The following is a 24,340-nucleotide window of genomic DNA, read 5'->3' as shown; positions in this document are numbered from 1 at the left end:
TTTCTGTACATGGTGACAAAATGTAATCTATTTCATTCTTTTGCTTGTGGCTTTCCAATTTCCCCAACACCATTTACTGAAGAGATTTCTTTTCTCTGTTGCATGTTTTTGGCTTCTTTTTTGAAAATTATTTGCCCATATAAATGAGGTTTTATTTCTGAGCTCTCACTTCTGTTCCATTGGCCTGTGTGTCTGTTATTCTGCCAATGCCATGCTGTTTTGATTACTATTGGTCTGAAGTATAATTTGAAGTCAGATAGTGTGACACCTCTAGCTTCATTATTTTTCTGAAGATTGCCTTGGTTATTTGGGCTCTTTTATGGTTCCATGTAAGTCTGATGGATTTTTGTTCTTTTTTTTTTAATTTTAATTTCTTATTGTTATTCAATTACAGTTGTGTGCCTTTTCATTTTTTTTAAATATCATTGAGAGTTTGATGGTGATTGCATTAAATCTGTATGTTCCTTTGGGTAATATGGACATTTTAACTATGTTGATTCTTCCAATCCATGAACACAAAGTATTGTTCCATTTCACTATGTCTTTTCAATCTCTTTTAATAATGCTTTGTAGTTTTCAGTATATACATGCTTCATATCTTTTGTTAAGTTTCTTTCTAGGTATTTTACTCATTTTTTTTGCAGTTGTAAAAGGAATTGTTTTCTCACTTCTTTTTATGAAATTTCATTATTAGTGTATAGGAATACAGTGGATTTTTGTACATTGATCTTACATCCTGCAACTTAACTGTATTTGTTTACTGTTTCAAATAGGTTTTTTTTGGTGGAGTCTTTACAGTTTTCTGTATACAGAATCATGTCATCCGCAAAAAGTGACACTTTTACTTCTTCAGTCCCAGTTTGGATGCCTTTTATTTCCTTCTCTTACCTGATTGCTCTACCTAGGACTTCCAGGGCTGTGTTGAATAATAGGGGTGAGAATGGACATCCTTGTCCTGTTCCTGATTTTAGAGAAAAAGCTTTCAGTTTTGCACCATTGCATATGTTACTTGAAAGTCTGTCACATATGGCCTTTATTGTGTTGAGGTACTTTCTTTCTACACCTATTTTACTGAGTGTTTTAATCATAAGTTGATGTTATAACTTAACAACTGCTTTTTCTGCATCTGTTGATAGAATTATATGATTTTATCCTTTCTTTTATTAATGTGGAGTATTAGGTTGATCAGTTTGTGTATGCTGAACATCCCTTTGCACCTGGAATGAACCCCACTTGATCATTATTATTATTATGTATTATTTTTTCGATGTATTGTTTTATTTCATTTGCTAGTATTTTGTTTAAGATTTTTCCATCTGTTTTCATCAGAGATATTAGTCTGTAGTTTTTCTTCTTTTGTATTATCCTTGCCAGGTTTTAGTGTCAGGATTATGTTGGCCTCATAAAATGTGTTAGGAAGTATTGCCTCTTTAATTTGGGGGAGAGTGTGAGAAGGATAGGCATCAAATCTTCTTTGAAAGTTTGTTAGAATTCCCTAATGAAGCCATTTAGTCCTGGACTTTTATTTGGCGGAGGGGAGGGAGTTCAAGAATGTTTCAATTTCCTCACTGTTGATTGGACTATCTAGATTTTCTAATTCTTTGAAGTCTACGAAGGTTATAGATTTCTAAAAACTTACCCATTTCTTCTAGGTTGTTGAATTTGGTGGCATTAGTCTATCACATTGTTATGGCATAGTCCTTTCTATTTCTGTAATGTCTGTCATAACTTCTCTTTTATATCTGATTTTGTTTATATGAGTTTTTCTTCCTTTGTCTATTCAGGGTTTTGTCAATTTTGTAAATCTTTTTTTAATTTTTTTAATTTTTTATTGTTTATTCTATTACAGTTATCCCAATTTTTTCCCTTTTGCCCCCCTCCACCCAGCCCACCCCTCTCACCCACAGTCACTCCCCTCTCCGTTGTCCATGTCCATGAGTCATTCATACATGTTCTTTGACTAGTTTCTTCCCCCTTCTTTGCCCCATTTCCCCTCTGCCTCATCCCCTCCTACAGCTATCAGTCAATTCCATGTTTCCATGTCTCTGGTTCTATTTCTCTCATTATTTTGTCCAGTTACAAGTGAGCCATATGGTAGTTTTCACTGACCAGCTTATTTCACTTAGCTAATAGTTTCCATGCTGTCACAAAAGGTAAGACTTCCTTCTTCCTTTCTGCTGCATAGTATTCCACTGTGTAAATGGAACCACAATTTTTTAATCCACTCATCTACTGATGGGCACTTGGGCTGTTTCCAACACTTAGCTATTATATATAGCACTACTATGGACATAGGGGTGCATAAGTTCTTTTGAATTAGTGTTTCAGGATTCTTAGGCTATATTCCCAGCAGTGGAATCACTGGGTCATAGGCAGTTCCATTTTAATTTTTTGAATAAATTCCATACAGTTTTTCACAGTGGCTACACCAGTCTGCATTCCCACCAAGAGTGTACTAGGGTTCCCTTTTCTCCGCATCCATACAAGCACTTGCTGTTTGTTGATTTATTAATGATGGCCATTCCAACAGGTTTTAAGTGATATCTCATTGTGATTTTAATTTGCATCTCTCCGATGGCTAATGATATTGAGCATTTTTTTCATATGTCTATAGGCCCTCTGTATGTCCTCCTGGAGAAGTGTCTAATCAAGTCCTTTGCCTCTCTTGAAAATTTTTTTAATTGGGTTGTTTGTCTCTCTGGTGTTGAGTCATATGAGTTATTTATATATTTTGGAGATTAAACCCTTGTCTTCTCAGTTTAAGACTGGTGTCACTACAGAGTATATCAGTGTGATATACTATCATTGTCCCCTATCATTGGCAAATATGTCCTCTGATACAGTTGGTTACCTTTTCATTTTGATGGTGGTTTCTTTAGCCATGCAGAAACTTTTTAATTTGATGTAGTACCCTTTGTTTTCTATTAATCTTTTCAAAGAACCAGCTCTTTGTTGTATTAATTTTTAATAGTCTTTCTGTTCTCTACGTCATTCCATTCTTCTCTAGTTTTTATTATTTCCTTTATATTGATGACTTTGGGCTGCTTTTGTCCTTCTTTTTCTAGTTCTTTAAGATGTAATGGTAGGTTGTTAGACTACCATTAACTTGGTTGAAAATCTTGTTTCTTAAGATAGACCTGTAATGCTATAAACTTCCATCTTTGTACTGGATTCACTCCATCCCAAAAGTTTTGATATGTGGAATTGTCATTCGTATTTGTCTGTATATATCTTTTTTTTTTTGAGGGGGGAAGGGACAGAGAAAGAGGGAGAGAAAAATCAATACAAGAAACATTAATCATTGCCTCTCACACATGGCCAAACCAGGGACCAAACTCACAACCTAGGCATGTGCCCTGACTGGGAATCAAACCAGTGACCATTCACTTTGTGGGACAATGCCCAACCAACTGAGCAACACCAGTCAGGGCTGTCTCTCTCTATATTTCAATCTCACCTTTTTTTGCTTCTTTGACTCAGTCATTTTTTTAGCAGAACATTGTTTAATCTCCACATGTTGGTGGGGCTTTTTACTTTTTTTTCTTTTTTCTTTTTTTTAAATTAATTAATTTATTTTTATTCAGTTACAATTGTCTGCATTTTCTCCCCTTCCCTCCACCTCACCCCAGCCACCTTCCTCCCCCACCTCTACTCTCCCCCTTGATTTTGTCCATGTGTCCTTTATAGTAGTTCCTGTAATCCCCTCTCCTCACTGTCCCCTCCCCAATCGCCACTGGCTATTGTTAGATTGTTCTTAACTTCAATGTCTCTGGTTCTATTTTATTGCTCTTTTCTTTTGTTGGTTATGTTCCAGTTAAAGCTGAGATCATATGGTATTTGTCCCTCACTGCCTGGCTTATTTCACTTAACATAATGCTCTCCAGTTCCATCCATGCTGTTGCAAAGGGTATAAGCTCCTTCTTTCTCTTTGCTGCATAGAATTCTGTTCTGTAAATGTACCATAGTTTTTGGATCCACTCATTTGCTGATGGGCACTTAGGTTGCTTCCAGTACTTGGCTATTGTAAATTGTGCTGCTACGAACATTATGGTGCATAGGTTCTTTTGGATTGGTGTTTCAGAGTTCTTAGGGTATAATCCCAGCAGCGGAATTGCTGGGTCAAAGAGCAGTTCCATTTTTAGTTTGCTGAGGAAATTCCATATTGTTTTCCACAGTGGCCGCACCAGTCTGCATTCCCACCAACAGTGCACTAAGGTTCCCTTTTCTCCGCATCCTCTCCAAAATTTGTTTGTGGATTTGTTTATGTTGGCCATTCTGACTGGTGTGAGATGAGACCTCATTGTGGTTTTAATTTGCATCTCTCTGATGGCTAGTGATGCTGAGCATCTTTTCATATGTCTCTGGGCCCTCTGTATGTCTTCCTTGGAGAAGTGTCTGTTCAAGTCCTTTGCCCATTTTTTCATTGGGTTGTTTGTCTTACTGCAGTGGAATTTTGTGAGTTCTTTATATATATTGGAGATCAGGCCCTTGTCTGAGGTATCATTGGCAAATATGTTTTCACTTCTTTTTTGTAGTTTATTTCTAATTTCAAAGCATTGTGGTCAGAGGATATGCTTGGTATGATTTCAATTTTGGGTTTTTTTGAGATTTTATTTATTTATTTTTAGAGAGAGGGGAAGGAAAGGAGAAAGAGAGGGAGAGAAACATCAATGTGCGGTTGCCTCTTACATGTCCCCTACTGGGGACCTGGCCTGAAACCCAGGCTTGTGCCCTGACTGGGAATTGATCCAGCAACCCTTTGGTTCACAGGCCCATCATCAGTCCACTGAGCTACACCAGCCAGGGCTGATTTCAATCTTCTTAAATTTGTTGCAGCTAGTTTTGTGACCCAGCATATGGTCTATACTTGAGAGTATTTCATGTGCACTGGAGAAGAATGTATAATCTGATGTTCTGGGATAAAAGGCTCTGTAAATGTCAATTATGTCCATTAGGTCTAATGTGTCATTTAAGGTTGATATTTATTTATTGATTTTTATGTTTGGATGGTCTATTTGTAGCTGTCAATAGAGTGTTTAGGTCCCAAACTATGAATGCATTTTGTCATTTTCTCTCTTTAGTTCTGTTACTAGTTGCTTTATATTTTGGTGCTCCCTGATTGGGTACATACACAGGGTCAGGCAGAAGTAAGGCCTGCTTGAGTGTGGTTGGTAGAGTAATAATATTGCTGTGATAATTTATAGTTTTAATTTGAACATTTCACCTAAAAATGTCATATGGTGTGCTTGAATGTGATTACATGCTTATGATTTTATAATTAAAAAGGGGCATTATTTGTGCCAGACCCTGTATATTGAGGTGTTATATCTTCTTGATGTAATGTCCCCTTTATCATCATAAAATTTCCATCTTTGCCTCTTGTTACCTTTGTTATCTTGAAACCTATTTTGTTAGGTATAAGTATGGCTACAACTGCTTTTCTGTGGATGCTATTTGCTTGGAGATTCATTTTCCCCTGTTTCACTTTGAGTCTAACTTTGTCTATGCAGCTTAGATGTGTTTCCTGAAGGCAACATGAGTTCTGTGTTTTGATCCAATCTGCTACTCTTTTCCTCTCTATTGATGATTTCAGTTCATTTACATTTAGGGTAATTATTGATTAGGATTTCCTATTGCCATTTCCTATTACCATGTTTTCTGTTAGCTCTCTGCCTGCATTGGTTATTTTCCCTTGTGTTTCTGTCTGTTGTTTTTGTCTAGTGGTTTCCATGCTTTTTTTTCTATTTCTACTTTTTTAAGTTGTTCTTTTTTTGTACAGTTTTTGATTTTTTGTGTGTGGTTACCATTTGGTTTACTTTTTAAAAGATTCATATATATAGTAATCCTTTTTCTTTTGACTACATTTGATCTCTATCCTCCTTTGCAAATACGGAATTTTACCCCCCCATCCCTTTTATGTTTTTGATGTCACAAATTATTTCTATTTATGCTGTGAGATCATTGGTTATCTTACTTGTAGTTTTGTGACTTTTTGTTCTTTGTTTCAGGTAGAATAACCCCCTTGAGTATTTTTCATAAGAAAGGTCTTCTGGTGATACTTTCTCTCAGCTTCTGTATGTCTGGAAAAGTCTTTATTTCTCTTTCATATCTAAAGGATAACTTTGCTGGATATATTATCCTTAGTTGATAATTTCCCTATTTCAGTAGTTTGAATATTTGTTTCCACTCCCTTCTAGCTTGTAGAGTTTGTGCTTAGAAGTCCAATGATAGCCTAATAGGCTTTCCTTTATAGGTTACTTTATTGTTTTCCCTGGATGCCTTGAGAATTCTTTCTTTGTCATTAATTTTTGACAGTTTTAATACAGTACCTTGGATAAGGCCTTTTGAATTGAGGTAATTAGGCATTTTGTTTGCTACTTAGATTCAAGGGTCTAGCTCTTTCCATGAATTTGGGAAGTTCTCATCAACTATTGTTTGAAGGCTCTTTGTTCCCTTCTTCTTCCCTCCTTCTTCTGGTATGCCGATTATTCTTATGTTGTTCTTTCATATGGAGTCAGATAGTTTTCATAGAGTTCTTTCACTTTTCTTTTATGCTCAAGTCTCTCTCTTATTCCCTTTGCATGATTTCTAGATTTCTATCTTTGATATCACTGATTCTTTCCTCTATCTGGTCAACTCAATTTCTTATGCTTGCTAGTTCATTCTGGATCTCTTGTATTGAGTTCTTCATCTCTAGAATTTCTATTTGGCTCTTTTTTTAAAGTTTTGATTTCTTTGTTAAAGTACTCGTTTTGTTCATTAATTTTGTTTCTGAGTTCATAAACTACTTACCTGTGTTTTCTTGAATCTCATTGAGGTTTTTCAAAACTGCAATCTTTAATTCTGTCATTTAAGTCACATATTTCCATGATTTTAAGTTGATTTTCTGGAGATTTTTCATTTTCTTTCACTTTTCACATTTTTAAAATTGTTGTTCAAGGCCAGTTGTCCCCATTTTCCTCCCACCACTAGCCCCCAACATCAGCCACCCCCACTTCCCACCCTTGATCCTACCCCCCTTTGATTTTGTCCATGTCCTTCACACACGTTCTTGAAAACCCTTCCCCCTTTTCTTCCCATTATCCCTTCCCACCTCCCCTCTGGTTACTGTCAGTTTGTTCTTAATTTCAATGTCTCTGGTTATATTTTGCTTGCTTGCTTTGTTGGTTAGGTTCCACTTAAAGGTGAGATCATATGGTATTTGTTCCTCACCACCTGGTTTATTTCAGTTAGTATAATGCTTTCCAGATCCATCTGTGCTATTGCAAAGGGCAGGAGCTCCTTCTTTCTTTCTGCTGCATAGTATTCCATCATGTAAATGTACCATAGTTTTTGATCCATTCATTTACTCATCAGCATTTAGGTTGTTTCCAGCACTTAGCTATTGTAAATTGTGCTGCTATCAACATTGCGGTGCATAGGTTCTTTTGGATCGGTGTTTCGGGATTTTTAGCATATAATCCCAGCTGTGGAATTGCCAGGTCAAAAGGCAGTTCCATTTTTAGCTTTCTGAAGAAATTCCGTACTGTTTTCCACAGTGGTTGCACCAGTCTGCATTCCCACCAATAGCGCACTAGGGTTCCCTTTTCTCCACGTCCTCTCCAACACTTGTTGTTTGTTGATTTATTTATGTTGGACACTCTGACTGATGTGAAGTGGTATCTCATTGTGGTTTTAATTTGCACCTCTCTGATAGCTAGTGATGCTGAGCATCTTTTCATATGCCTCTGGGTCCTTTGTATGTCCTCCTTGGAAAAGTGTCTGTTCAAGTCCTTTGCCCATTTTTTTATTGGGTTGTTTGCAGTGGAATTGTGTGAGTTCTTTATATATTTTAGAGATCAGGCCCTTGTCTGAGGTATCATTGGCAAATATGTTTTCCCACATAGTTTTTCTTTTTTTCATTTTAATGCTGTTTTCTTTAGCCAGGCAGAGGCTTTTTATTTTGATGAGATCCCATTTGTTTATTCTTTCCTTTATGTCCCTTGCTCTAGTAATTTTCTTTCTGAGCTGCTTCATTACCTTAGTTATGCATGGCATTTGATGAATTTCTTCTCTGTCTAGGCGTCTATGTATGAGTTGCTTTTCTCTAATAGATTAATAAGAAGTCTTTCTTTTTTTAAATTTTTTATTGTTATTCAATTACAGTTGTGTGCCTTTTCTCCCCATCCCTCCACCCCACCCCAGCCAATACCATATGACCTCACCTTTAACTGGAACATAATAAATAGAAGAAAAAAGGAAACAAAATATAACCAGAGACATTGAAATAAGAAGTCTTTCTATTGTTTTCCAGGAGGTGGTGCTGAATCACAAGTATTTTTTAGCTCTCTTGCACTTTTCTGGCTTTTCACATCTCTGTGGGATGGTGGAAAATAGCCTGTGTTCCTGGGAAAGGTGGATGGCCATACCCCTGTGGTATGGTCATTCTGGTCCCAGGGGACCAACCCTATAGAGGAATTTGGTGGGTAATGGGGCTCCAAGTCCATGAAATTCCAGTACTGTCCCCCACAGTCAGATGCCTCCAGCAGTGTAGCCACAATGCTTGAGGGTGGAGGGAGCTGGGGGAACCTAACTGCCTCCTTTGTTGCATTGCCCTCCCAGCAATGGCAACCAGCAAACCCCTACAGCATTCCATCCGGCCCTGGGATTAGTCACAGAATTTACCCTTTGCTCAGAAAAAAAAGTGCTTCCAAAGTACCAGTTCTCAGGTTTATAGATAATGTGCTCTGCAACTGGACATGCAGGGTGAGGGGAGGTGAACTCTCAGAGGTTAAGGGAAGGTGGCCAGGCTCCTTGGTTTTGTTTCTTTGTCTCAAATGCTGATTGCCAGACAACCATGGCCACACCTCTGTGCTTCATCCCTGCCCAGGTCACTGGACTCAGCTGCAGCCCATACTTCCCTGACCTGCAAAAATACGCATTAAATCTCCTTGCTCCTCCCAGATGAAGGGAATGCCATCTACAACCTGGTTCCTCCCCTTGCCAGGCTGAGCCCCACAGTAAGCTCTAGGCTGCAGGGTTGCATCCATGGCTTCTTTGAGGTCTTCTCCCTTCTCCCCTCCCCGTGTACTACTACTTGCCCATCTTTAGATGTCTCAATGTGCAGATCTCTCAGATGTGTTTATGTTGAGCAGGGAATTATAGCTTTTCAAATTGTAGAAACGTCAAGGGGAGAGACTGAGTGGAAATCTCTCACACCACCACCCCTCTGACATCATTCCAAGATTTCTTTTTATCAAAATAAGATGAAATTCAACAGATGATATCCACTGACAAAAAACAGTTCAAGCAGCCTGGAATTGTATAACAAAGAATGAGGGCCAAGAGGCTCATTCAGAATAGGGTAGGACTTATTCAAGACTTGTTTTTCAATATTCAATACATTTGCCTGCATATTGGTCAAACTCTTTGTCCTAAGAAAAGGTTCAAATGCCTCAGCAGCAAAGTGACTTGCCATTATCTCTCTGTCTTTTCTCCACAGTCTAGGGACAATGAATAAATCGGGGGTATCTACTATGATACAGTTTGTCTTGTTGGGCTTTCCTGGTCCCTGGAAAATGCAAATTATCCTTTTCTCAATGATTTTGTTCATCTACATCTTGACTCTGACTGGAAATATGACCATCATTTGTGCGGTGAAGTGTGACAACAGACTCCATACCCCTGTGTACATGCTCCTGGACAACTTCTCCTTCCTAGAGATCAGATACGTGACCTGCACAGTCCCCAATATGCTGGTCAATTGTTTTTTCCAAAACCAAGACCATATCCTTTTCTGGTTGTTCTTTTCAATTTTACTTCTTCTTTTCCCTGGGCACAACTGAATGTTTCTTCTTCTGTATCATGGCTTCTGATCAGTACCTAGCCATCTGCCATCCACTGTACTATTCCTCCATCATGACTGGATAGCTATGTGCCATTCTGGTGTCTCTTTGTTGTCTCATTGGTTTCCTGGGACACTCAATTCCTATTTTCTTCATTTCTCAACTACTCTTTTGTGGTCCCAACATCATTGATCACTTTCTGTGTGATGTGGACCCACCGATGGCATTATCCTGTGCCCCTACACCCATCATAGGACATATATTCCATTCTGTGAGCTCTGTCATCATCATTCTCACCATGCCGTACATCCTTGGCTCCTACATCATGGTGCTCAGAGCTGTGCTTCAGGTTCCTTCTTCAGCTGGGCAGCAAAAGGCCTACTCTACCTGTGGATCCCACTTAGTTGTGGTTTCTCTGTTCTATGGAACCATAATGGTGATGTATTTAACTCCTACATCCGGTAACTCAGTTGCTATGCATAATATCATCACACTGATATAGTCCATAGTGACACCAGTTTTAAACCCTCTCATCTACAGCCTACACAACAGGGACATGAAATTTGCCCTTCATCGGGTCCTTTGTGGAATGAGAATTACCCAAATGTCATGAATAGGTTTTGTGAAATCCAATGACTCTCTCCAAGTGTAAGAATAAGTCAATTCTTCCACCTCACCTGACATGGCTTTATTTATAAACATCACAGTCCTTTTGTACAAAGCAAAAGTCATCATGTATTGATAATTTTTGATGTGCTTTTTGTTTCATAAATGTACTCCCATGGGAAGAGACAGACACCAGACACATGGTAAAAATAATTCTTAAAAATCTCAATATTTACTTCCAGGAAAGTTTTTTTTTTTCAATGCGCAATCTCTGTCTGCACAACTTTGTTAAAAGATGGAAATCAAATTGGTTATTTGGTTACATGGCTAACACTCTGTTTAAAAGACAAATACAATATAAAATGCATGTGTGTCCTGAATTTTTGGTAGAAACCCCACACATCAATGTTGGATACACCAAGAGCCTATAAAGCCAGTTTTTCAATGCTTAGCTCATCATCTTCATCAACAGTGTACAGGGGGAGGCTGGAAGTTTGATTGAGACCATGAGTAAAAATATCTTTAGTGAGTTGTTAGTATGTAATCTCCATGATGTAAATGAGAATTATATCAAAAGAAACACTCAGGAGGCTTGACCTTGTTCCCTGGAGTTTGAAGGACACCTGCACTGTCACTGATTCAGACCTGGAAAAAATGTCAATACTATATAAAAGAGCTTGCTCTGAGAGCACAGCAGAAAGAAATGGACTACAACAGGAGCAAACTGAATTCCCACAAAAAATAGAGCAAATATAGAATACCCACATTTGACCTAGTTAGAACTCAAGGAAGATAATTGATTTGGACCACCTTGAAAGGGATTCCACTCAAAAGTACTACTTGATGAAGTAAGGTCAACCCCTCACCCAAGTGAGTCTATGTGTAGTTAGTCACCAGAATCAGGGATGAAAGAAGTCATAAGTAGCCAACCAAGAAAGCCTTGCCTACATTAGGGAACTGCAGTTTAAGGAGCTCCCTGCCCCCCTGATAAATGCAGGGGAAAATGCGCAGAACCACCACCGCAGGGGCGTTTCCGCAGGGTTTGGAAGATTTAAACTCAACGACGTCAGCAGGGTTTGCCACGTTGCCCTCATTAGTATGTTAGGGGGAGAGAGGGAAGGAGACGTTAAAAGTGCTCAAACCACATAATAAAAGTGGAAATACCAAGTTCATGTGGATGGTCGTACTTCATACATCAGGCACACCATTGTCTCTCTAGAAAGTTCATTGGCCCTTACAACAATGGAGCTTAACCCCAGTCCAACTACAGAATCCTTATCGCCATCACGTGGAAATCATGTGGTAGCCCAGCCCAGTGTGGTTGACGCAGGCCCTGCTGGGGAGTAGGGGGTGTTGGCCTGGCGAGCGTTTGAGCTCTGGACTTTGCAGGGCTGTTGGCATCTCCTGCCAGAGCTGCCTTTGGGTATGAGGAGGTCGCCAGGCAGCTCTGCTGCTTCCCTGTTTGTTGCACTTGCATTGTGATTTATAACCCTGAAGAGTCTACTTTTCTCCTGCACTTAAAAAAAAAAAAAATCCCATTAAGGAAACATACACACACACACACACACACTTAATACTGGGGGAAGAGAGAAAGATGAATAGGCAGAAGACAGAGGATTTTTAGGGCGGTGAGAATACTCTGTTTATTATAATGGTGGGTATATGTCATTATACATTTGTCCAAAACTATGGAAAGTATAACACCAAGAGTGAGCCCTAGGATAAACTATGGACTTTGGGTGATTATGATGTGCCAATGTAGGTTCATCCTTGTGGGGGGAAAAAGTACCATTCTGAAAACTACCATCCACATGGGGAAGGGGGGGACCATGTATATGTATGTGTAGGGACAGAAGGTATATTGGAAATCTCTGTGCCTTCCTTAACTTTTTTATAAATCTAAAACTGCTCTTAAAAAAATTAAAGTCTTTAAAATAAAGAGAAGGGAACTATCAGGCATGCCAGAAAATATAGTAGATATAAGTGAAACCCCCAACAAAGAATTAAAAGGCTTAATAAAATATGTAATACAACAACACACTCATGACACATAAGAAACAAGATACTATGAGAGACAACATAAGCAATAAACAGACCAGATCAATAAAACTTTCAATTTCAGAATAAAGCATCTTTGAGTGTCCTAGAATCCAAGGCAAACAAAGTAACATTATATTGTTCTAATTATATAATGAGACAATATAAACAGAGAAATAAAATGTGCATAGTATTATACTTCAAAAAAGAATTTACTCTTCAATTAGGTTCCCCATGATTTTATTTCAAATTTATTTTTACAAATTTCTTATAAAATATGGCATGTGGCAGAAAATGTATAAAACATATATGCAAAGTGTAATAAGTAAAATGAATAATTAATTATAAACCAAACATCTAATAGCCACTACCAAACACAAGAAATAGGACATTGCAAGAATTCTGGAAGTCCCTTTGATTTTTTACCATATTTATTTCTCTAACTTCTGTACATATCTTTGCTTTATAATTTTTCTTCCTCTACTAAAAATATAGTTAAGATTTATCTGCTTTAAAGCTTTACATAATTACAAGTATGTTTAACATTATATATATATATTTTTTACTTTGTATACAATAAAATTTACTCTTTGAATTAACTTCAATTTGATCAGTTTTTGCTTATGTAATTTGAAGTTCTGTTGTTAGGTACATCCCACATTCAGAATTGTTATATCTTTCTGGAGAAATGACCTATTTTGAATCATGTAATGTCCTTCTTTACTTCTGATAATGTTCCTTATTCTGAAATCTACTTTGATATTAGCAGAGCTTTTACAATTTTCTTTTGATTGTTTGTATGATTAATTTTCCTCTAGTATCTTAGTCTAATTTCTGATATGAGTGGATCTATCATTTTGCTAACTGTATTCTATTTTGCTATTTAATTCTTTTTCCCCTCTTTTTCTACCTTTTTGGGCTTTTTTTAATGAGTCCATTTTAACTGTACTATTGCCTTATTATTTGTATTTTAAAAAAATTTTAAATGGTTGCCCTAGGTTTACAATATTTATTTAATCAGAGTCTAAATGTTTTTCTCTTTGTAGTCTCAGATTTTTCAATATAGAATGTCTGTTACTTATATAATAAAAAAATAGAAGTTAAAATAAATACACTTTAGAAACTCAGAAAAAACACACAAATTCATAGTACTGCATTGTATGGGATTTATTTAACCCGGCTCCTCTTAATGAATGGCTATTGTCTTCCCTTATTTTTTTATTATAAGTAATGCTGAAATCAATATTCTTATCATCACACATGTATTTGTTGAAGTGCATTCACATTTGTTTGTTGTCTTTGAACATTTTTATGGTATATGAAAAGATATTGTTTAAACTTTATGTGGCCAAGTTCATCAATCATTTCTTTAATGGCGTCTGGGCTTTGTTTTATGCTTTAGAAGGACCTTCTTCATTCCAATATTACAGAATAAAAATGATTCATCAAAAACATAATATTATTATACTATTTGATGTGCTGTGTAACTCTTAAATTGTTTTAGAAGGAACATAATAAAACATAATAAAAGCCAAATATGACAAGCCCATAGTTAACATCATACTCAATGGTGAAAGGTTGAAAGCCTTTCCTCTAAGATCAGAAACAACAAAAGGGTGCCCACATTTACTGTTTCTATTCAACATAGTACTGCAAATTTTACCTAGAACAATCAGTCAAGGAAAAGAAGTAAAAGGCATCAAATTAGAAAAGGAGAAGGTAAATTGTCTTTGCAAATGACATGACCTGTCCAAAAAAGTCTGAAATTGTTCATGTAGAGGAAATTGTAAAGATCCCACCAAAAGAGGAACCAAGATGGCGACGTAGGTAGACACACTGCGCCTCCTCGCACAACCAGAACTGACAGAGAATCGAACAGCAAGGGGGACCAACACCAAGGAAATAGAAAATAAACATTCATCCAGACTGGTAGGAGGGGCGGAGACGGGCACCAGGGTGGAGAGGACTCGCGTGGCTGTGGCGGGACTGAGACTGGCGGAGTGTGGGAGAAATGGGGCAGGCAGTCCGAGCACTAGCAGACCCTGCGGCGCCATATTTGCACAGATAAACCCAGAGGGCCGGACTCAAGAGTGGCGGAGAGTGGGGCAGGCACAGTGGCGGGTAGCACCCTGCGGCATCACAGTCGCCCACAGATAAACCGGACCAACGGCAGGCAGCAAAGCAGACCGCTGCGCAACCCAGGGCTCCAGCTGGGGGGGGGGGAGGGGGGGGAAATAAAGCCTCAAACCTCTGATTGAAAGCGCCCCTGGGGGTTGGGGCGGCAGCAGGAGAGACTCCCAGCCTCACAGGAGAGGTTGTTGGAGAGACCCACAGGGGCCTAGAGTGTGCACAGGCCCACTTACTCGGGAACCAGCACCAGAGTGACCCAGTTTGATTGTGGGTAGCGGAGTGAAAGATTGAAAGCCGGAGGAGAGTAAGGCGGGCGCCATTGCTCCCACTCGGCCCCTCCCCCACGTACAGCGTCACAGCGCAGCCACCAGCATTACCCCGCCCCGGTGAACACCTAAGGCTCCGCCCCTTAAAGTAACAGACGCGCCAAGGGAAAAAAAAAAAAAAAAAGGCCCAAATGACAGAACACTTCAAAGCTCCAGAAAAAATACAACTAAGCGACGAAGAGATAGCCAACCTATCGGATGCACAGTTCAAAGCACTGGTTATCAATATGCTCACAGACTTGGTTGAATCTGTTCGAAAAACAGATGAAAAAATGAAGCCTATGCTAAGAGAAACAAAGGAAAATGTACAGGGAACCAATAGTGATGAGAAGGAAACTGGGACTCAAATCAATGGTGTGGACCAGAAGGAAGAAACGAACATCCAACCAGAAAAGAATGAAGAAACAAGAACTTGGAAAAATGAGGAGAGGCTTAGGAACCTCCCGGACGCCTTGAAATGTTCCAACATCCAAATTATAGAGGTGCCAGAAGGAGAAGAGGAAGAACAAAAAATTGAAAACTTATTTGAACAAATAATGAAGGAGAACTTCCCTCATCTGGCAAAGGAAATAGACTTCTGGGAAGTCCAGGAAGCTCAGAGAGTCCCAAAGAAGCTGGACCCAAGGAGGAACACACCAAGGCACATCATAATTCCATTACCCAAGATTAAACGCAAGGACCTACATCCAAGATTACTGTATCCAGCAAAGCTATCACTTAGAATGGAAGGGAAGATAAAGTGCTTCTCAGATAAGGTCAAGTTAAAGAAGTTCATCATCACCAAGCCCTTATTATATGAAATGTTAAAGGGAGTTACCTAAGAAAAAGAAGATCAAAAATAGGAACAGTAAAAATGACAGCAAACTCACAGTTATTAACGGCCACACATAAAACAAAAACGAGAGCAAACTAGGCAAACAACTAGAACATGAGGGATGTCAATAAGGGAGTCGGAGGGGGAGAGGGGGGCAAAGGTACAGAGAATAAGTAGCATAGATGATAGGTGGAAAATAGACAGGGGGAGGGTAAAAATAGTGTAGGAAATGTAGAAGCCAAAGAACTTATAAGTATGACCCATGGACATGAACTATGGGGGGGAATGTGGGAGGGAGGGGGGTGGGCAGGATGGAGTGGAGTGGGGGGGGAATGGGACAACTGTAATAGCATAATCAATAAATATATTAAAAAAAAAAAGATCCCACCAAAAAACTGTTAGAAGTAGCAACAAATTCAGTAAAATTGCAGGATATAAAATCAACATACAGTTCATTTATATACACTAACTATGAAATATATGAAAGAGAAATAAAGAAAATGGTCCCATTCACAACATCATCAAAAACAATAAAATACTTAAGAATAAATTAAGCCAAGGAGGTGAAACTATAAGATTTTAATGAAAGAAATTGAAGAAGATAGTAATAAATGAAAAGTTAGTCCATATTTGTGGATTGGAAGAACTAATATTGTAAAAAATGTCCACATTACTCAAAGCCATCAAAAGATTCAATGCAATTCCTATTGAAATTCCAATAGTATTTTTCACAGAAATAGAGACAACTTAAAATTTATATAAAATCACAAAGATCTCAAATAGTCAAAGCAATCCTGAGAAAGAAGAACAAAGCTGGAGGCATCAGATTTCCTGATTTCAAACTATACTATAAACTACAGTAATCAAAACAGTATGGTACTGCCATAAAAATAGACACATAGACAAATGGAACAGAATTGAAGGCCCAGAAATAAACCCTGACGTACATAGTCAACTAATATTTGACAAGGGAGACAATGGGAAAATGGCATAGAGTGTCACTGAAAATCAAGTTTACTTACAAACTGGCCCAGTAACCACCAGTGAAGATATTCTCATTGATCCTCACTGTCAGCTCACTGTTAGGGAAACCTATAAGTCATATTTAAAGAAGTGGTTTTAGAGGACCCTAGGAAGCAAACCCAATTTTTTTAGCATTATAACAAAAGATCAACGATAAAAAATTTCTCACATTTACACTGGTTTCAAATTCCTCATTCTTTGAAAATGAAATCAGAGTGGAAACCAACAATTTAACTAGATTAGTTAATTAAATGGCTTCTGCTGTCTTGGATTTCTTTTCACATGAATTAATGTCACTCCACATTATATAATATCACACAAGGCAGTTCCTACTTAGTACCAACCACCTGGTCATTACACTGAAAAACTCCAGGAAAATTTCATGGATTTAATTTTAAAATGACCAACAGAATATAGTTTCCTGTTCTCTGTGTTGTAGTATTTCATTTAAGCTAGAGAAGAAATGTTCACAAACATGTCTCAGTTTCAGAAATAGAGTCCTGGGCAAAACTTTCATTTACTGTACTGATCCTCACAGAAGGTGATTCCTTAATGGAACACAATCTTTACAATAGAAAACCTCCAAAACTTTACCCAATATTTCCCCCTAGATTTTGTTTTCCTAATTCTGGCCACCCCCTAGGAACTGGATGAGCTCCAAAGATCGGAAAGAGATGCACTCCAGGAAATACTTGAAGAAGCCACTGAGACCACTTGGGGAGAGACATGGATATTTGGAGTAATCCCTGAGAGGAAACATAAATTAAATACGGCTTCACTAGTTAAATGTCTCAGCAAATTACTAGAAAACAAGCACCTGGAGCCTCCAGAAATTAAGGAAGCCTGATGAACCACACAGAGTGCCCTCACCTGGAGTTTTCCTCAACAGAGCCAATGAGAAGGAGATGTCTTTATGTTCATCATCATGATGCCCATCACTCTCTCCAAGCTGAGCCAGGATATCCATCATATATGAAAGAGAAAAAAGGACTAATTGTCCACATTACAACCACTGTGGTGATATACTGCAGAGTGCCTTTTACTTTATAAATCTGATTAGTCATTGTTCCTCCGAAGTAGCATAGTGTAAATGTTCCATATTTGAACACTTAATACTCATTGGGTGAAAAGTCAAACACCCTCTGTGAAGCCTATCTGTAAAATGAACAGTTAAAATCGATCGGTCTGTACCATTTTTTCCCCAAATTCTATGACTTCGATTATTAGGGACCATCTTTCCGAAATCTCACTTTCCAGGAGTAACCAGGCAGGAAGCTCTTCTCTCAGACTACCTGGGAAGACAGTATACCAAGTAAGGAACATGTGAAAGAGGATTATTTAATCAAACTATTATTCTTGAGGTGGGTAGTCTGATTGATTGATTGATCAGTTGGTTGGGTGGTTGGTTAGTTTCTTATATTGGAAAGGAGTGTATGAAAGAGTTGGTCCCTCAGATTGTAGTTCATATGGTAATTTATGAAAACCTAAAGCATCAGAAACAGTATGTTTATGTATTAATATACAATAAAATGGTGGATATTCCATTCTAATACCCTAACCATTCCTAACAAGTAATTTTAGAGGCTTTGGAGTGTGTAGTTATGCAAAAGTTGATGGAGTCATTTTATTCTATCAATGGTTAAAATGAAAATTGATTACTCCATTAGGCTCCTCACCTTCTGATCATCTCATTTCTTATCTACACTTTCACCAAAGGCTACAGGAAAAATAGTGTTGCTGCTAGTAAATCTTACAGGGTATGGTGGTAGAAAAGATAAAATGAGGTATGAAGTTGCCAGGGTATAATGCAGAGTGTCCCAAACTGTTATTCACATTAAGCAGGCATGGTCCATTTTTCAGAAAGGAGGACAGGAAGCACAGATCTCATGAATCTGCCTCATGGTTTGAATCTATGAGCCTGGACTTAGTTCATGACCCACAGCAGGGAAAGTGACTAATTTATACTTCATAAATAACCATCTGGGAATCATTTCTTGAGCACCTTATTAAGTGAAGTTGGTAAAAAGAACTGTCTTTTGAATTCAACATTGACTGGAAAACTGTACTTGAGAATTTGGATGCTCAAACCTACCTTTTTTATGCTTCTTTAGAAATGCCAACAGGGGACTAGTAATATTGAAGTTCAAATATTGGTTTCTTCTGTTCTTTGTCTTTCAAATTTCATTAACTTCCATTTCTGACAAAGTCATGACTGGTGACCTCCAATAAACAAGGCACAAAATTTGAATTTAACAAGAAAACTCAACATCAAAACTATCACTTTTAAGACTCTTAATCAATGCTATTTTAACAATAATTGCAAGATCACTGTCTTTTTTAAACACAAAGATTTGTACATTTTTGTTCAATTCTTAAATATAAATTTTTAAAACAATTTTTTCAGTCTTTACCCTAGGACATTTTTTTCATTGGTTTCAGAGACAGAGGAAGGGAGAGAGAGAAACACTGATCATTTGCCTCCCATATATGTCCAGACTGGGGATCAAACCCACAATGTAGGTATGGGCCCCAACCAGGAATTGAACCCACAACCTTTGGTTACAAGATGACACTCCAACCAATTGAGCCATGCCAGCCAGAGCATTAAATATAAATTCTTAAATACTACTGAAAAGTACCTGCCTGTCCAAATATTTGAAAATGTACTCTCTCCCCTTTCAGGGAACAAAATTAATTTTCCAAGATAAAACCCCATTTGATCTCAGATCCTTTTGTTTTTATCATCTATAAATACTTACTAAATGAATTAAATCTTTGAGCTGAAAACACTATTTTCTTTATTTTATCTAAGTAGAATCTAAACATGAAAAGCGAATAGTTCATGTTGCATAGTATGTGTAAAAAACATGAGATAAACACTTGCAAATAGAGATATTCAAAACTAATATTCTCATTTATACTTTAGAGCCAATATATTTGAAATCCTGGGTCTTTTGTATACTTTTTAGGTGTCATTCAATTGGTTAGAGTGATATTTTAAAAGAAAATCTTTAAAGCAAAATTGAAGAACAGCTTTGAGTCTTGAGTGTAGTGACATTTGTAACAATTAATTCAGTTGATTAGACTATTCAGAAAAGCCAGTGTCCTGGAGTAAGTTTTATATCCATGTGCAATTCAACTAATTGTTTGGTTGCCAAAGGTTTTGACCCAACATCACACCACCTGTTCTCAAAATTTATGTCTTTTTTTTTAACCATGTAAGCTGAATAAGACAAAGTGGATGAGTTTGTGCATGAAGACCCTTAGTCTTTAGGAAACAAACTAAACTTTAGAAAACAAACTAAACTCAGAAAAAGCCTTCTTAGGGACCAAAGAAAAACAGAAATAAATTTGTCTGGTTATACCAATGATGTGGAAAATTCTTGCTGCATTTGGATTCTAACAAAATAATACTGAGATTTAGAACCACAGTCAGTTCAAAATAAGGTGAGATTTATTCCCACCTGGTCTCAAAATATCTCATATATTTTCCTGCAGAATTTAAGTTCCCTTCTCAATAAAATCCTTGAGATATGTAGGAAGCAAAGTAACTTGTGTTTACACTTACGCCTTTCTCCTTTATAGATTAAGACCCATGAACAGGTCAGCAACGTACGTTGTGACTGAGTTTGTTCTCCTCGGATTCCCTGGTTGCTGGGAGATACAGATTTTCCTCTTCTCATTGTTTTTGGCAATTTATATCTTGACCTTGCTGGGGAATGGAGCCATTACCTGTGCAGTGAGATGGGACCCACGACTACACACCCCCATGTACTTCCTGCTGGGAAACTTTGCCTTCCTTGAGATCTGGTACGTTTCCTCCACCATTCCTAACATGCTAAACAACATTCTCTCCAAAACCAAGGCCATCTCATTTTCTGGTTGCTTCCTCCAGTTCTATTTCTTCTTTTCCCTCGGCACAACAGAATGTCTCTTCCTGGCAATAATGGCTTACGATCGGTACCTGGCCATCTGCCACCCGCTGCACTACCCCACCATAATGACTGGGAAGTTCTGTGGAATCCTGGTGTCTCTATGCTGGCTCATTGGGTTCCTTGGCTACCCAATACCCATATTCTTCATCTCCCAACTCCCATTCTGTGCATCCAATGTCATTGATCACTTCCTGTGTGACATGGACCCACTGATGGCTCTGTCCTGTGCTCCAGCCCCCATTACTGAATTTATTTTCTATACTCAGAGCTCCCTTGTCCTTTTCCTCACTATTTTTTATATTCTTCGATCCTACACTCTGTTGCTCAGAGCTGTTTTTCAGGTACCTTCTGCAGCTGGCCGGAAAAAGGCCTTTTCCACCTGTGGTTCTCATTTAGCTGTGGTGTCTCTTTTCTATGGAACAGTCATGGTAATGTATGTGAGCCCTACCTATGGCATCCCAACTTTGATGCAGAAGATCCTCACACTGGTATATTCAATAATGACTCCTCTCTTTAATCCCCTGATCTATAGTCTTCGTAATAAGGACATGAAACTTGCTCTGAGAAATCTCCTGTTCAGCATGAGAATTAGTCATAATTCATGAGCCAGAAATGTGCCTTACTCCAAGCTCTAATAAATAATAAGTTGCAGTTGTATAAGTTCCTTCAATTGTCTTTTAGTCCTTATTCTGAGGACAAAATACCTATGCTGACTAAAAAAAGCCTTGATTCACTGGACTGTGGCATGCAGTGAAATTTTTTTAAAGGTTGTCCTTATTGGAATGATAAAATAAGATTCCTATATGAGAGAAGTTAAGACTTTCATGAAATATTTATCATCAGTTTTAGAACAAGTCTAATGACCAATGCAGGTATCCCCCACTATCCAAAGGTAAAGTGTAACCTTTCTTAAGCCAATGTGGCATACAGGGAAGAAGCAATTACTATTAATTTAAAAGCAATAATCTTCTTTGGACTTACTTTAGTTAGGAAAAACAGGTACTAATGTAGGTCTTTCATAAAAACGAAGTGGCATAATGCAAACTTTTGAAAAGCAGGGGATATCTGTAGTTAAAGGTGCAGTGACTTTTTTCATTGTTAATTTTTTTGTTGTTGTTTTTTATTGTTATTAAGTACAGTTGTCTCCATTTTCCCACCACTACTCTCCACCACCCCACTTCCCACCCTCAATCCTATTCCCCTTTGGCTTTGTCCATGGGTCCTTCATACATGTTCCTTGTTGACCCTTCCCTTTCTTCCCTCCATTATCCCTTCTGGTTACTATCAGTTTGTTCTTTATTTCAATCTCTCTGGTTATATTTTTCTTGCTTGTTTGTTTTGTTGATTAGCTTCCACTTATAGGTGAGATCATATGGTATTTGTCTTTCACCACCTGGCTTATTTCACTTAGCATAATGCTCCCCAATTCCATCCATGCTGTTGCAAAGGGTAGGAGTTCCTTGTTTCTCTCTGCTGCATAGTATTCCATTGTGTAAATGTAACATAGTTGTTTGATCCACTCACTTATTTAGACATACATAATTGATATACAAAAAGACTGCATATGTTTAATGTATCTTAAAGGTCCAGTGACTTTTAAGTAGCCATGAGACCTTTCTATAATCTTTAACAGACATTTCTTTCTTATACCTACTCTAGCAGTTTTACCTAATGCATTTCCTCTCTATTGAGGGAAAAAAACTTTCCTAACCAGAAGGAACTCTTTCAACAAATTTTCTTAGAGATATAATTCCTTTGTGATAAGTTTAAAATAAAACTTGGATACATGCTAAATAATAATGTCAAAGTTGCTTTTAACACTTCTATTATTACATATACCACATTGGAGTGCAATTTCTTTATTTAAATGTACTTCTCCTGAGGGAAAATTGCCTTCTTCATTTCTAGAGTGCCAATACACAATGACAAAGAGGAAAGCAGCTCTTGGCAGTTGGGACCAAGCCTGGCATTATCTGTAGGTCTTGGTGTTGCCAGGAGTTCTTGGAGCTCACAACCAGGCCATGGTATAATCCTGTTGAACAAGGTGATTCTGTGACCATGATCAATCAAGACAAAACACTACCACTCTATAATCATGTCTGAGTAGAGATAAAATCAAAACACTATCCCAACCACCAAAAAATGACCCAACGTCCCCCTCTTTAGGCTAATCTGAGTGACTGCTGCCTCTTTACCAAATATAGCTTTAGCCAACTGCCTTTTAGATAAAAATTAAGAGACCCAATCATAGAATTTCCCTCCACTTTCTGACAGCATCCTATACTTCCTTAAATTCTCCCCAAAATCAACTAACACAAGCCCAAATCATATAATAAATCCTTTCTAGCTCTGACTGGTGTTGCTCAGTGGATTAGGTGTTTTTCCAAAAACAAAAAGGTTTCAGGTTGGATTCTCAGTCTGAGCACATGGCTGGGTTGCAGGCCCAGTCCCTGGTTGGGGCATGTGTGAGAGGCAACTGATTGGTGTTTCTCCTCCTCTCTTTTTCCCTCCCTTTCCCTCTCTCTAAAGAAATAAAATATTTTAATAAATAAATAAATTATTTCTAACATCTTCCTATTCAGATGCCTCATGTTCCTCATGGCCTATGTTCTCCCTCATTGTAAGCCAATAAACCCATCTTTAGTCAATGGCAAATGTGTTCCTGGTGGTCTCTGCATGGTTAGGAATCAACAGTAGCATTGGGTTGGCCAAAAATTCCATATGTTTTTTTCCATAAAATAAAAGACACATTTTTCATTTTCACCAATAGCTTTATTGATTTGGTATTTTGAGAATGTCAGCCATATCCTGAGTGATATAATGTTCATTGTTCTCAATAAATGTTTTGATTTGATTGCTATCAACTTCATCTGGTCTACCCAATGGTGGAGCATTATCCAGTGAGAAATTTCTAAAACAAAAATTCGCAAACCACTTTTGACACGTTCAGTCACAGTACTTTCTCCATACACTGCACAAATCTCTTTTTGCATTTCAGTTGTGTTTTTGCCTTTCTTGAAATAATAAAGCATAATATGCCAAAAATGTTGCATATTTTCTTCCATCTTTAACATTAAATGGCTACACAAAAATTCACTAATTTTGATAAGTGTTTTTTAAATGCACTCTGAGAATTTCCAGTCAAAACGGAAGTGTAAGTAGCCACGCTTCACCTCCTTGTGCAACTATAAAAAGAGTTACAACCAGATCTCAAAAACAAATACTCAGAGCTTTCAAAAAATCAAGCTGTATGGAAGTCAGACACCAAAGGTATTAAAGAAAACACATTCACCCAGACGGGTAGGAGGGGTGGAGTCACAGAGACATGGTGGAGAGGTGGTGTGGCACAGACAAGCTGCAGCAGTGGCAAGATGGTCCGACATTCATGTCTGGTGGATAAAAATTGGGAGGAATACCCTGGGAGTGAGCAATCCTAGGCCCAGGCCAGAGCTCACAGCCCAGGGCTCCAGCACCAGGAAGATAAGCCCCCATTACCTCTGGCTGTAAAAACTAGTGGGGGTTGGGACAGTAGAAGAAACTGTCAGATTTTCAATGCTTAAAGGGCCCACATGGACTTACAATGTACACAAACCCTAGGGCAGCAAGTATAGGGGTGCCAATCACATATAGGAAGTGGGTGAAGTG

General features: G+C 38.0%; 2 protein-coding genes across 3 annotated transcripts; both read left to right on the top strand.

Moving 5' to 3' along the window:
* Window positions 1-6,493: 6,493 nt before the first annotated feature.
* On the top strand, window positions 6,494-10,437 carry LOC112311933 (olfactory receptor 11H7-like). Its single transcript, XM_024568419.2, is given in 3 exon segments — window positions 6,494-6,513; window positions 9,482-9,743; window positions 9,745-10,437. Coding segments are annotated over 3 exon segments (975 nt in total).
* Window positions 10,438-17,564: 7,127 nt separating this feature from the next.
* LOC112311553 (olfactory receptor 11H4) lies at window positions 17,565-23,892 on the top strand. Of its 2 annotated transcripts, none has more exons than XM_045201689.2 (2): window positions 17,565-18,072; window positions 20,346-23,892. In XM_045201689.2, exon 2 carries the CDS (start codon window positions 20,356-20,358, stop codon window positions 21,298-21,300), a length of 945 nt encoding a protein of 314 aa, XP_045057624.1. In that variant the 5' UTR covers window positions 17,565-18,072; window positions 20,346-20,355; the 3' UTR covers window positions 21,301-23,892. The 2 variants fall into 2 exon arrangements, with proteins under 2 accessions (XP_045057624.1, XP_024423733.1); XM_024567965.3 differs by having other exon boundaries at window positions 17,565-18,121.
* The last annotated feature ends 448 nt before the right edge of the window (window positions 23,893-24,340 follow it).

This window comes from Desmodus rotundus, chromosome 7 (assembly GCF_022682495.2).
Source record: "Desmodus rotundus isolate HL8 chromosome 7, HLdesRot8A.1, whole genome shotgun sequence".
NCBI classification, from domain to species: Eukaryota; Metazoa; Chordata; class Mammalia; order Chiroptera; family Phyllostomidae; genus Desmodus; species Desmodus rotundus.
Note: the sequence above shows the minus strand (reverse complement) of the source record. Positions and strands in the feature narration are given on the sequence as shown.